This window comes from Oncorhynchus clarkii, chromosome 6 (genome assembly GCF_045791955.1).
Source record: "Oncorhynchus clarkii lewisi isolate Uvic-CL-2024 chromosome 6, UVic_Ocla_1.0, whole genome shotgun sequence".
Taxonomy (NCBI): Eukaryota; Metazoa; Chordata; class Actinopteri; order Salmoniformes; family Salmonidae; genus Oncorhynchus; species Oncorhynchus clarkii.
In genome coordinates this window covers 20,538,319-20,552,066 of record NC_092152.1, presented here as the reverse complement: position 1 = coordinate 20,552,066, position 13,748 = coordinate 20,538,319, and the positions used below count along the sequence as shown (strand labels likewise).

Genomic DNA, 13,748 nt, shown 5'->3' with positions numbered 1-13,748 from the left:
TTTTGTAGTAAGGCCCTAAAGTAATACTGCTGAGAATTTACCAAAGCAATTAACCTTGTCTTTTGTGTTGTGTAAATACAACATTGAGTACCACGCTCCATATTCAACTATAGTGGTGACTGCATCATGGGTATGCTTGTAATTTGTTAATGACTGGGGAGTTTCGAGCTGGGAAAGGATTGTGCTTGCACCATTTATGGGGAAAACCTGGTCTGCTTTCCACCAGACACTGGGAGATGACTTGTCCTTTCAGAAGGACGATGACCATGAGTTGCTTACCAAGAAGACGGTTCCTGCGTGGCAGTAAAGTTCCCGTAGATTTAAGTTAACGCAAGACCTGAAAATGGTTGTCTTGCAATGATCAACCTGTGGCAGCACTTGAAGAATAGGCAAAGGTTGCACAACCAAGGTGTAGAAAGCTCTTAGACGTACCTCAAGTATTGACTGAATATTTATGCAAATACGTGCTATTAAATTTCTAATCACTTTCATCAGGTGTGTAGATGGGTGAGACTCTATTTTGAGTAAGGGCTGTAATGTGGAATAAGTCAAGGGGTATACATTTTTCTTGCGTCATACCTGTGGTATATTGACAAACGCACGGCTGAAATGCGGTTTCAGCTCATCTGCATCCAGGACCCAAACTACTTGGTTTATAATTTTTTGTTATTACTTTTAAAGGCTTATGCTTCTGAAATTAGTTTATGTAGCCTTGAGTGACATGGCCTGGTGAATCACCTTTGTCAAAGCATGCTGCATTGCGTGAGAGGGCATGTGTATTTGACAGTCGTTTCTATTTAATGTGCCAATTCTTGGTGGTTCCAAACTTCTATTTAATAACGATGGAGGTCACTGTGTTCTTGGACCTTCAATGCTGCAGAAATGTTTTGGTACCCTTCCCCAGATCTGTGCCTCGACACAATCCTGTCTCTGGGCTCTACGGACAATTCCTTCAACCTCATGGCTTGGTTTTTGCTCTGACAATTATGGGACCTTTTTTATATAGTCAGGTGTGTGCGCCTTTCCAAATCATGTCTAATCATTTTAATGTACCAAAGGTGGACTCCAAGTTGGAGATACGTCAAGGATGACCATTGGAAACGGGATGCATCTGAGCTCAATTTTGAGTCTCATAGCAAAGGGTCTGAATAAGGTATTACATTTTATTATATACATTTCAAACCTGTTTTCGCTTTGTCGTTATGGGGTATTGTATAGATCAGGATTTTTTACAAATGTTTCAGTTTTAGAGTAAGACTAATGTAACAAAATGTGGAAAAAGGGAAGGTCTGAATGCACTGTATATTTTAACCTGCTCTGACTAATACTGAACATGAAGGAAAAACGGTGTAGTTGGAATAGGATAACTACCAGCCATATTTTATGATCAATTCCCCATGTACTCACATTATGCTGCAATGTGATTGCAGCTTCTCTGCTTCAAGCAAAATATGTATCGGTCTGTTTGTTTCCCACCAAAGAAATAAGGTTGTTCTTTTGGTTTGCTGGTTTCCTATGATTAAATAAACATTCTTCCGGTGATGACTAGACTGTTTTTCATTGTTTACACAATCCACATGTTTAGCGTTTTGTCTTCACATTGGTTTATTTGTTCTCTAATTATTCAGTAAAGATATCTTAATCGGTTTGCTGGATACTCTCTAATTAAAGGATTTTGGGGGGTTGAATCTGAAAGGTTATCTTCAAATATAGACAAGACTAAAGTGTATATTGCCTTGGAAATGAGTCAAATTAATTATTGATCCCACCCACTTCTGCTTGTCTAGCATATAAACATGCCCCATTCAAACATCTGTTCATAATGTCCTTTTGATTCTAGTCTTACTTGCACAGGATATGCAGTAGGAACATCAGCTTTGAATTTGTATTCATTTTGTCTGTAAACTCCTTTTAATGCTGAAGAGGACACTCTTCAAGATCATGATTAGTGTAACAGCTTTACTACTGGTCTTTTCCCATAGTACTGTTGAGGGTCCAACTGAAAATTAACTACATTTTTACTTACATTTATTTTACTCTTTGAGAAATGAAGGAACATAGTGGAGATTCTAAGGACCACCCTTTATGCTTTCTTTATGGTGACGGTAACATCTTCCAACCCAGTGAGTGAGTGCTTTTTATAATTGTCATCTAATGCACCATACTGTCCAAGATTACATAAAGTGAGTGTAAAAGGTGTGCTGTGTTTGTCTCTACACCAAAATATGATTTATATTTGTGAAAATGGGTAATTCGGCATAGGTTCTATTTTAGAACAAAGTCTTTCGAGTCATCCTCAGAGGTCATTGGTCCACCATAGACAACCCTTCAGACACCTGGAAGGAGATAGACCTACCAGACAGTTTTAACCCTAACCCAGCCTCACAATCCTCAGAAGCTGAAGCTACACAAACCTCCCTTCAAACCTACAACTCAAATCATGTCACATGCACCGAATACAACAGGTGCAGAACTTAGTTACAAGCTCAACCAACAATGCAGGTAAGAAAATACTTTAAAAAAGTAAAATAATTCAAGAGCAGCAGTAAAATAACAATAGCAGGGAGTACAGGGAGTACCCATAAAGAGTCAATGTGTGGGGGCACCCGTGTCGAGGTAATTAAGGTAATATGTACATGTAGGTAGTTATTAAAGTGACTATGCATAGATAAGAGAGTAGCAGCAGTGTGGAAGAGGGGGGGAAATTGTAAATAGTCTGGGTAGCCATTTGATCAGATGTTCATGAGTCTTATGGCTTGGGAGTAGAAGCTGTTTAGAAGCCTCTTGGACCTAGACATGGTGCTCCGGTACCACTTGCCGTGCGGTAGTAGAGAGAACAGTCTATGACTAGGGTGGCTAGAGTCTGACAATTTTTGGGCCTTCCTCTGACACTGCCTGGTATAGAGGTCCTGGATGGCAGGAAGCATGGCCCCAGTAATGTACTGGGCCGCACGCACTACCCTCTAGTGCCTTGTGGTCGGAGGCCGAGCAGTTACCATACCAGGCAGTGATGCAACCATGCTCTCGATGTTGCAACTGTAAAACCTTTTGAGGATCTGAGGACCCATGCCAAATTTTTTCAGTCTCATGAGGGGGAATAGGTTTTGTCGTGCCCTCTTCACAACTGTCTTGGTGTGCTTGGACCATGTTAGTTTGTTGGTGATGTGGACACCAAGGAACTTGAAGCTCTCAACCTGCTCCACTACAGCCCCGTCGATGAGAATGGCGGCGTGCTCGGTCCTCCTTTTCCTGTAGTCCACAATCATCTCCTTTGTCTTGATTTCGTTGAGGGTGAGGTTGTTGTCCTTGTACCACACAGGCAGGTCTCTGACCTCCTCCCTATAGGCTGTCTCATCGTTGTCGGTGATCAGGCCAACCACTGTTGTGTCATTAGCAAACTTAATGATGGTGTTGGAGTCGTGCCTGGCCGTGCAGTCATGAGTGAACAGGGAGTATAGGAGGGGACTGAGCACGCGCCCCCGTGTTGAGGATCAGCGTAGTGGATGCGTTGTTACCTACCCTTACCACCTGGGGGCGGCCCGTCAGGAAGTCCAGGATCCAGTTGCAGAGGGAGGTTTTAGTCCCAGGGTCCTTATCTTAGTGATGAGCTATGAGGGAAATATGGTGTTGACTACAGCTCAGAGTTCAATTAATAGCATTCTCACATATGTGTTCCTTTTGTCCAGGTGTGAAAGGGCAGTGTGGAGTGCAATAGAGATTGCATCATCTGTGGATCTGTTGGGGTGGTATGCAAATTGGAGTGGGTCTAGGGTTTCTGGGATTATGGTGTTGATGTGAGCCATGACCAGCCTTTCAAAGTATTTCATGGCTACAGACGTGAGTGCTACCGGTCGGAAGTCATTTAGGCAGGTTACCTTAGTGTTCTTGGGCACAGGGACTATGGTGGTATTACAGACTCAGACAGGGAGAGGTTGAAAATGTCGGTGAAGACACTTGCCAGTTGGTCAGAGCATGCCCGGAGCATATGTCCTGGTAATCCGTCTGGCCCTGTGGCCTTGTGAATGTTGACCTGTTTAAAGGTCTTACTCACATTGGCTGCGGAGAGCGTGATCACAGTCGTCCAGAACAGCTGATGCTCGCATGCATGTTTCAGTGATACTTGCCTCCTCAAAGCGAGCATAGAAGTTATTTAGCTTGTCTGGTAGGCTTGTGTCAATGGGCAGCTCTCGGCTGTGCTTCCCTTTGTAGTCTGTAATCGTTTGCAAGCCCTGCCATATCCGACGAGCGTCAGAGCCGGTGTAGTACGATTCGATCTTAGTCTTGTATTGAGGCTTTGCCGGTTTGATGGTTCGTCGGAGGGCATAGAGGGATTTCTTATAAGCTTCCGGGTTAGAGTTCCGCTCCTTGAAAGCGGCAGCTCTACCCTTTAGCTCAGTGCGAATGTTGCCTGTAATCCATGGCTTCTGGTTGGGGTATGTACGTACAGTCACTGTGGGGATGACGTCATCAATGCACTTATTGATGAAGGCAGTGACTATGGTGATGTACTCCATTCTGTGCTAGCAAAACCGTCCTGTAGTTTAGTATCTGCTTCATCAGAACACTTTTTAAAAGACCAAGTAACTGGTGCTTCCTGCTTAAATTTTTGCTATCAGGAGGATAGAATTACGGTCAAATTTGCCAAATGGAAGGCAAGGGAGAGCTTTGTACACGTCTCTGTGTGTGGAGTAAAGGTGGTATAGAGTTTTTTCCCCCCTGGTTGCACATTTACCATGTTGATAGAAATGAGGTAAAACTGATTTAAGTTTCCCTGTATTAAAGTCCCCGGCCACTAAGAGTGCCGCCTCTGGATGAGCGTTTTCCTGCTTCCTTATGGTGGTTTTAGTGCCAGCATTGGTCTGTGGTGGTATGTAGACAGCTACGAAAAATACAGATGAAAACTCTGTAGGTAGATAGTTTGGTCTACAGCAGGTATACCCAAAGTGGGGTTTGCCATCGGGGGTACGCCAATAGACGCCTCACAAATCCTCAACTGGCAGCTTCATTAAATAGTACCCGCAAAACACCAGTCTCAACGTAAACAATGAAGAGGCGACTGTGCAAATCTCCCTAGAAGGCTAGTATCCCAATGAAAAAGCTATATCTCAGACTGGCCAATAAAAAGAAAAGATTAAGATGGGCAAAAGAACACAGACTGGCCAGCATCCCGGAGTCGCTTCTTCACTGTTGACGTTGAGACTGGTGTTTTGCGGGTACTATTTAATGAGCTGCCAGTTGAGGACTTGGGAGGCGTCTATTTGGCGTACCCCCGACAGCAAACCCCAGTACATGTCTTCTTGCTCAGTTGTGCACCGGGGCCTCCCACTCCTCTTTCTATTCTGGTTGGAGCCAGTTTCTTGGCAATTTCTCACATAGAATAGCCTTAATTGTTCAGAACAAGAATAGACTGACGAGTTTCAGAAGAAAGGTCTTTGTTTATGGCCCTTTTGAGCCTGTAATCAAACCCACTAAACTAGTCTAAAGAAGGCCAGTTTTATTGCTTCTTTAAATCAGCACAATAGATTTCAGCTGTGCTAACATAATTGAAAAAGGGTTTTCTAATGATGAATTAGCCTTTTAAAATGATAAACTTGGATTAGCTAACACAACGTGCCATTGGAACATAGGAGTGATGGTTGCTGATAATGGGCCTCTTTACACCGATGTAGATATTCCATTTTATTTTTTTTATCTGCCGTTTCCAGTCACAATACTCATTTACAACATTTCCGATAAATTAGATGTTATTTTAAATGGACAAAAAATGTTGCTTTTCTTTATAAAAAACAAGGACATTTCTAAGTGAACGTTGGCTAAAAGTACAGATCGCAAAGGGAGATTTGCCACTCGCCACCTGATCCTCACACGGCACCCCGATCTCTTTCTGTGAAATCTCAAGTTTCTTTCTCCAGCGAATGACGGGGATGAGGGCCTGTTCGGGTGTTGAGTACATCCTTACCGTCAAAAATAATTTGTCCAATTCGAGGTGAGTAAACACTGTTCTGATGTCCAGAATCTCTTTTTGGTCATAAGAGACGGTAGCAGCAACATTATGTACAAAATAAGTTACAAACAATGCGAAAAAACTAAACAAAATAGCACGGTGGGTTAAGAGCCAATAAAATGGCAGGCATCCTTTCCGGCGCCATCTTTCATGAATCAGCAGATTCAATAAAATGCCCAGAAAATTAGTCTTCTTCACAACACCCAGTCATCATCGCTGTGACTGATTCTCCTAGTCTGACGGTGGCACAACAGCTCTGCCATCAGTCACTGACATAATCACGTTCCAAGAATTCCATGTGGGCACAACTCCTCCCCCAGCCCCATACATCATTGGGCCCACTCCTCCCCCAGTCTCTTCAGTACTAACTCGGCAGCCAGTTCTATTGGGAACCACTGACAGCAACACGTCTGCGGTGCCAGTTTGCTTTACTGTATACATAACCAGCCCTCAGCTAGTTCCTACCAGAGGAGATAACATTTAAAGCTTATACAAAAGCAGGCAATAATGATTTCCCCCCCCCCCCCCCATGTTTCCAGTCTGTATCAGACTGTAAATTTGTATAATTTGTTGGACTTTCTATACATTTCACAGAATGTTAATTGCATTTGTTTTTATAAAGAACACGTTACCACCACTATTCACTATTTATTTTGGGATAACTGACGCAAATCTGAAATTACATTCATCACAATCATGGGTATTTATTATTAGTTATGTTAAAATGTCACTGAATCCCAACACCCACATCAATGAATGACACCAATGGCAATACAGATGCAATATTTTCATACTCCACTTCTCTCCTTTGTTTGAGCAACAGTACCAACAATATGAGTTAAGCATGGAGTGAGATATAGTTGCCAACAGCCATTGTCTAACTGCAGTATTTATTCAATAATTTACATACATGTGTTATTCATGATAATCCACAGGACTAAGTAAAATGTATATTCAGCTCATAAATGGAATGAACACGATTTGATGTTACACAGTATATAAAATATTTTTGTTAAATACCTGAGTTTTACAAATAAACATTAAATCCCATTACTATTGTAAAATGTCAGTCTAAAACATTTAGTTAGGCTTTTAGACATGCAAAGCCGCTCAAACATTGGTAAACTCCTCACAAAACATATACAAAAAAAATAATATATATATATATATATATACATTTTGTGAAAGCGTTATTATTGACAAATAGGAATCCATTCCAACTTGGGACAAAATGGGAAAATAAATTGTGTGGCTGACTATATTAGATATTATAGGCATCTGATTTCCACATTAAAGACATACTCCGGTACTTTGGCAACTAAGAAAGTCTTTTTTAAACCTCCCGCTTTGGACTGGATGTGTCAATGTATAGTTCATACATGCATAATCTATGAGCAGAATTACTGTTTTACCTTAATTAGCCACGAAATCCCTAGTTTGAAAGCAACTGTTTTCTTGAAGCTGTTCCACTCCATTTTCCCTCCATTTTCCCCCAAGTGGGCCAACTGCCTAGCAATTTGAGTTCTAGTCAATAAATTTCAGCCCCTCACATTTGAGTGACAGCCAACAAGAGGTCTGCCCAGCGTTATCCAATGAGGTTGCAGGGCGGGCCCAACGGCTCACCAAACACAGCAAAGAGCAATGATGTGGTGCACATATCTTCACGTCACACAGTGCACAATTTTCGGGGTCCACTTTTGGCTAGCGAGCTCTACTTTCAGAACTACTGGTTAAAAAGTATACAAAAAGTACCGGAGAATCTATAAGAAAATGAATTCCTCATTCACAATTCTCTTCTGCTGGCTTTTTATCTGAGAAACAAATAGTTCAATAGCAATTGCTTTTTAATGGGTATGTAATAACAGAAATTCAATCCAAAAACTACTGTACAACACACTAGACTGTGGATAAAAGTTTAGGACCCCAAGTACTTGGAACCAGGTTCTGGAACCCAGGCATGACTAACTGTACTCTTGGCAGAGCAACGTTGGGAAAGATGTGGATAGTATAGTTAAGTCTGTGTAGACTGGGGAAGTAGGGTGGAGCAGAGAGATAACTACGGGGTGGACTCCTAATGTTTTCTCCATAGAATTATAATTATAGATATTCTAATTCTATGGTTCTGGCACTGGGGACTGGGGCTTATGCTCTGGCTCTTGCTGTGGCTCCTGGGGCTGTGGTTCCTGGAGCTGCTGTATCAGTCCCCCATCCTGTGCTGTGTTGTAGGACCCACAGCCACTGCACTTCATTCCCAGAACATGAAAAGGCACTGTACAGTGGGTTTGGCAGTCATTACATATGATCTACAGTTAGGGAAAAGGAGAAAGGAAAGGCTGAGCAAACCGTATCATGAGGCAGAAGTAGTGCTCACTACTGAAACTTCAAAAGGGAAGTTTAAATATCCCTCATATACAAGCTTGAAGTGACTCACATTAAATAAACCAATGTAAATCTACACCAGATCAGGGTAGTCACAGTATCCCAGAACACAAGGGACCACAAGAGGTCAGCATGTTTTTTGTTTGTTGTAAAGGTCCATTTCACATTCAAAGTGAATACATGTGTGTGTAACAGTTTAACTTTAGTCCGTCCCCTCGCCGGGCTCGAACCAGGGACCCTCTGCATACATAGACAACTGACACCCATGAAGCATCGTTACCCATCGCTCCACAAAAGCCGCGGCCCTTGCAGAGCAAGGGGAACCACTACTTCAAGGTCTCAGAGCAAGTGACGTCACCGATTGAAACGCTATTAGTGCGCACCACTGCTAACTAGCTAGCCATTTCACATCGGTTGCATGTGTCATACCTTCACAGTGGCATCCTGGTATTCAGTGGGCATGGGTGACTGAGCCATATCTTTGTCCATCTGCTCCCAGGAGTCCTCCATATTCCAGGCCGAGTGCATACAGAGTGGGCAGCGATATGCACTGAAGAGAAAATATAGAGGCAATATTCCTGGTCACACAGACCCCTGCTTATATGAAAGTCATGCAGATTATATGATTTATAAGTTATTGAAAGTAATTAGGATTCATATATGATTAGTAGCACAATATTTGAAAAGGAATAGGGACATTACCCAGTTCGGACCATGTCATCAAAGCAAGTTCTGAAAAACAAAGAAAACCAGTGAACCTTCTAAAAATCGTTCCATAGACCAGAAGACAAGAGTAAGTAAGACTCCACTAATGCACCTGCTGTATCAGCCATCAGATTAACAGTGGCATCAATACAATCTTTTTTTTTGGGGGGGGGGTCATATAGGCTAATGACAATGGTTTTGAGAGTGTTATGAAGAAAATGTCATACTTGTGTAGAAGATGGCCACACGGAAGAACGTGAGCTCCTATTCTTGATGTGTGCATATCCTTAGTTAGAGAGGACAAAACATTATGTATGTATTGATTATAAACTGTATGAGGAAAAGTACTTATGAAACTGTCAAATACAGGTTGTGAATTCCTATAAAACAATATTGTACACCGAGTATACCAAACATTAGGAAAACCTTCCTAATGCCTTCCTAACTTTCCTAAAGCGGATTTGACAAGTGACATCAATAAGGGATCATAGTTTTCACCTGGTCAGTCTATCATGGAAGAGCAGGTGTCCTTAATGTTTTGTACACTCAGTGTATACTAAACAACATAATAAAAGTGAAATGCACAGCAATCGTTTAACTGATCTTACTATTCATTAACTTACCTCCATACACACTGGGCAGTTCTGTCTTGAAACATTTTCAACACACTGAAACAAAAAAAAACAGTCTTGTACAGATAAATTAAGTGAAAGACAAGAGCCATGGCATTAGAAGTATTGTATTGGGGCAATTCCATGGTAACGTAATTACGCTGAGACATAAATATATATGCCAAACAAAAACCATTGATTTAGAGTTGTACAGTTTGCTAAACTTTGAAATCAAGATTTTGTTTGGTATATATTTGAAAGTGAAAAATCTGAGACTCAGCGTAATTCCATGACCATGGAATTGACAATTTACAGACTAGCGACAGATATAATAACGGTCAGCGGAGGTTGACAATCACCTTGTGATTTCCTCGTAGATCACTGGCTAAACAGAGATTGCACTTCTGACAGTGGAAGTATTTCTCCCTTGGTCCAATCCTGCAGGAGTACATAACATGACCGTACATATTTAATATGCTATTCAAGTGTTTTAAGACACCAATATTTGCAAATAAAATGGAAATCTAAAATATGCTGGAGGTCAGAAGCTGGTCAGATATATCAGATGATGAACTTGGGTGAACTATATATGGAAATGTATATGTCAAACAACAAGACAGTTACTCACCTGCATATTCCACAGGGCTGACAGTGATACTGCTTCTTGTCTTTATCAAACAGGTGACAGATATCACAGTAATAGTCCCCAAATGTAACATTACACTCCTGGCAGGTTTTTTGTGCCTGAAAGAAGAACCAGATGTAAGAAATGAAATGGGACAAACAATGGGACCATATTGATATGTTGAATGAACAGTATAGATGGGACTCAGAGACTGACAACAGTTCCCCTCTAACATAATTACCTGCTGTACTGTGTTGCAGACTGAGCACTGCACCTCTTTGACCAGGAAGCGGTCCATTTGATGGTCCTCTTCAGCATCATGACACAGGCGACAAACATACGCTTTACCACAACATGGAGCCTGGGGGACATAAACAAGTTTGGGCAGGGCTTGAGAAACAAACCAACACATTCCATGGGGGACTGTGCCTTTTCCTTCCACACACCACACCTTTGGAACTCCTTCCTGACAATCTCAGAGCTGTTCAGACTGTCGGCTCTTTTAAAGCAGGCCTTAAGACCCTTCCTCCAATACGTTTATTGTTGCTTTTATGATATGTTTATATCATTTTTTGCACTTTGACATTTTTGTATAATCAAAAGCGCTTTACAAATGTAATTTATTATTACATTAATTTGACTGACAGTTGTTGGTGATCATGGTACTTGGTAGTCCCAAGTACCATGAGGGTTGCAGGGTTGCCTTCTCTTCATGATGATAGATGTTAACCCTACAATTACAAAGAATTATACTTCTATGACGTAACTTAGCTAAACATTCTGCTCATGTGCATACATTCATTTACAGTAACGTTAGCTGACTAACGTTGATTTAAGACCATGACAAGCCGATCGCTAGCTAACGTTATTCAGATAGCTAGCATGGCTAGCTATATACGAATGACACCAAGCAAACTAATGTTACATTAATGTAAAATACAAAAACAATATTTACAACTATACAATTCCTGATTCATGACCTAACATATTTCAATGTCCTCTTCAGACAGCTAACGTTAGCAATTTACCCAGCAACCTAACGCACTAGCTATATAGGTCTGGTATGACAGTGCAAATCACGTTAGCTATTATAAAGCAGGGAACATGAATAAGACAATCAATAACAGTCTTAATATCTCGTCGAAATAAAAACAATTTCTCACTTTCAAAAAACAGCTGCGTATGTAGTGATCACATCCAACAGGAGCAGCCATTTTTCCATTCATGACTGTTTCTTCTTTATTTTCTCGTATGAGCAGCTCCTGAGCGCATTACTGCCACCTAACGCGCTGGAGGGGCGCTCATGGCGCAACTCTGCAACGCTGGCTGCAAACCGGATCAAATTAACGTCTAATTTGACTTTTCGTAGCAAGTTAGTAGAATTTATGCAGGTTAAGGTTAGGAAACGAGTTAGGGATAGCTAAAATAAAATACAAAAATCAACTTTTGATGTTTCTTTTTACAAAGTCCCTTCTAGCTATGACCCTGCAACCGCTCTGGTTGCAACCCTCATGAAAATAACTTGGTTCAGGCAACCCAATTGTTCAGAACAGGCAACACAATTAGTCAGGTTTTCCTCCAACAAAATAACAATTTAACCTTCTAACGTCTGATAGGCAAGCTGTTTTGTGGTATCAGAAAATCAATTTGCTTCAGAAAGTAGTGGTGTCCTGCCACAAGGGGGCACTGTTTACTTATTATCATAGGCCTAAAAGGGACATCAACCGTATAGTCCATGCTAACGCTAAGATTAGGCCCAGGTTTTCAATCTGGACAATGGAGATCCAAAATAATAGAGTTGTGTTGTAGCTAAATTCTGTATTAGCTCTTTACAGTCCCTAAACTCGAATGACATGACATTTCTATCTGCTACATTCAGTGTGCTACAGATTCAAAGAGTGTGTGATGTTTATTACTAATAACGAATACTCAAAATCATCATGCTTTTTTAAACAATACAAAACATACGCATACAAACGACAACATACAGATGCACACAAATATCCACAACATCACCTCTGCCCAGACCCACCTACTCACACCCCCATCTCAAGCACCCTCATTATGCTTCACAACATGGCCTTTTTGTTTCTCTCCGTCGCCCACACATTTTCAACATTCAGATAATAAAGCATTTGACCTGTCCATTGTGTTAAGGATGGAGGATTGGTTGATTTCCATTTTTTAAGTACAGTTGGGCAAAAAAGTATTTAGTCAGCCACCAATTGTGCAAGTTCTCCCACTTAAAAAGATGAAAGAGGCCTGTAATTTTCATCATAGGTACACTTCAACTATGACAGACAAAATGAGAAAAGAAAATCACATTGTAGGATTTTTAATGAATTTATTTGCAAATTATGGTGGAAAATAAGTATTTGGTCACCTACAAACAAGCAAGATTTCTGGCTCTCACAGACCTGTAACTTCTTCTTTTAGAGGCTCCTCTGTCCTCCACTCGTTACCTGTATTAATGGCACCTGTTTGAACTTGTTATCAGTATAAAATACACCTGTCCACAACCTCAAACAGTCACACTCCAAACTCCACTATGTTCAAGACCAAAGAGCTGTCAAATGACACCAGAAACAAAATTGTAGACCTGCACCAGGCTGGGAAGACTGAATCTGCAATAGGTTAGCAGCTTGGTTTGAAGAAATCAACTGTGGGAGCAATTATTAGGAAATGGAAGACATACAAGACCACTGATAATCTCCCTCGATCTGGGGCTCCACGCAAGATCTCACCCCGTGGGGTCAAAATGATCACAAGAACAGAAAAAATCCCAGAACCACACGGGGGGACCTAGTGAATGACCTGCAGAGAGCTGGGACCAAAGTAACAAAGCCTACCATCAGTAACACACTACGCTGCCAGGGACTCAAATCCTGAAGTGCCAGACGTGTCCCCCTGCTTAAGCCAGTACATGTCCAGGCCCGTCTGAAGTTTGCTAGAGAGCATTTAGATGATCCAGAAGAAGATTGGGAGAATGTCATATGGTCAGATGAAACCAAAATATAACTTTTTGGTAAAAACTCAACTCGTTGTGTTTGGAGCACAAAGAATGCTGAGTTGCATCCAAAGAACACCATACCTACTGTGAAGCATGGGGGTGGAAACATCATGCTTTGGGGCTGTTTTTCTGCAAAGGGACCAGGACGATCCGCGTAAAGGAAAGAATGAGTGGGGCCATGTATGGTGAGATTTTGAGTGAAAACCTCCTTCCATCAGCAAGGTCATTGAAGATGAAACATGGCTGGGTCTTTCAGCATTACAATGATCCCAAACACACCGTCCGGGCAACGAAGGAGTGGCTTCGTAAGAAGCATTTCAAGGTCCTGGAGTGGCCTAGACAGTCTCCAGATCTCAACCCCATAGAAAATCTTTGGTGGGAGTTGAAAGTCCGTGTTGCCCAGCATCAGCCCCA

At 41.5% G+C, this 13,748-nt stretch overlaps 1 protein-coding gene across 3 annotated transcripts; it reads right to left on the bottom strand.

Moving 5' to 3' along the window:
* Positions 1 to 6,639: 6,639 nt before the first annotated feature.
* LOC139410738 (RING finger and CHY zinc finger domain-containing protein 1-like) lies at positions 6,640 to 11,571 on the bottom strand. 3 transcript variants are annotated; one of them, XM_071156187.1, is made up of 10 exons: positions 11,488 to 11,552; positions 10,955 to 11,055; positions 10,566 to 10,685; positions 10,328 to 10,443; positions 10,059 to 10,137; positions 9,712 to 9,756; positions 9,316 to 9,374; positions 9,086 to 9,115; positions 8,813 to 8,933; positions 6,640 to 8,307 (listed from the first exon to the last, which is right to left on the bottom strand). In XM_071156187.1, exons 3-10 carry the CDS (start codon positions 10,620 to 10,622, stop codon positions 8,119 to 8,121), a joined length of 696 nt encoding a protein of 231 aa, XP_071012288.1. In that variant the 5' UTR covers positions 10,623 to 10,685; positions 10,955 to 11,055; positions 11,488 to 11,552; the 3' UTR covers positions 6,640 to 8,118. The 3 variants fall into 3 exon arrangements, with proteins under 3 accessions (XP_071012288.1, XP_071012285.1, XP_071012286.1); XM_071156185.1 differs by having other exon boundaries at positions 6,881 to 8,307; positions 10,991 to 11,055; positions 11,488 to 11,514; XM_071156184.1 differs by lacking the exon at positions 10,955 to 11,055 and having other exon boundaries at positions 11,488 to 11,571.
* Positions 11,572 to 13,748: the final 2,177 nt, after the last annotated feature.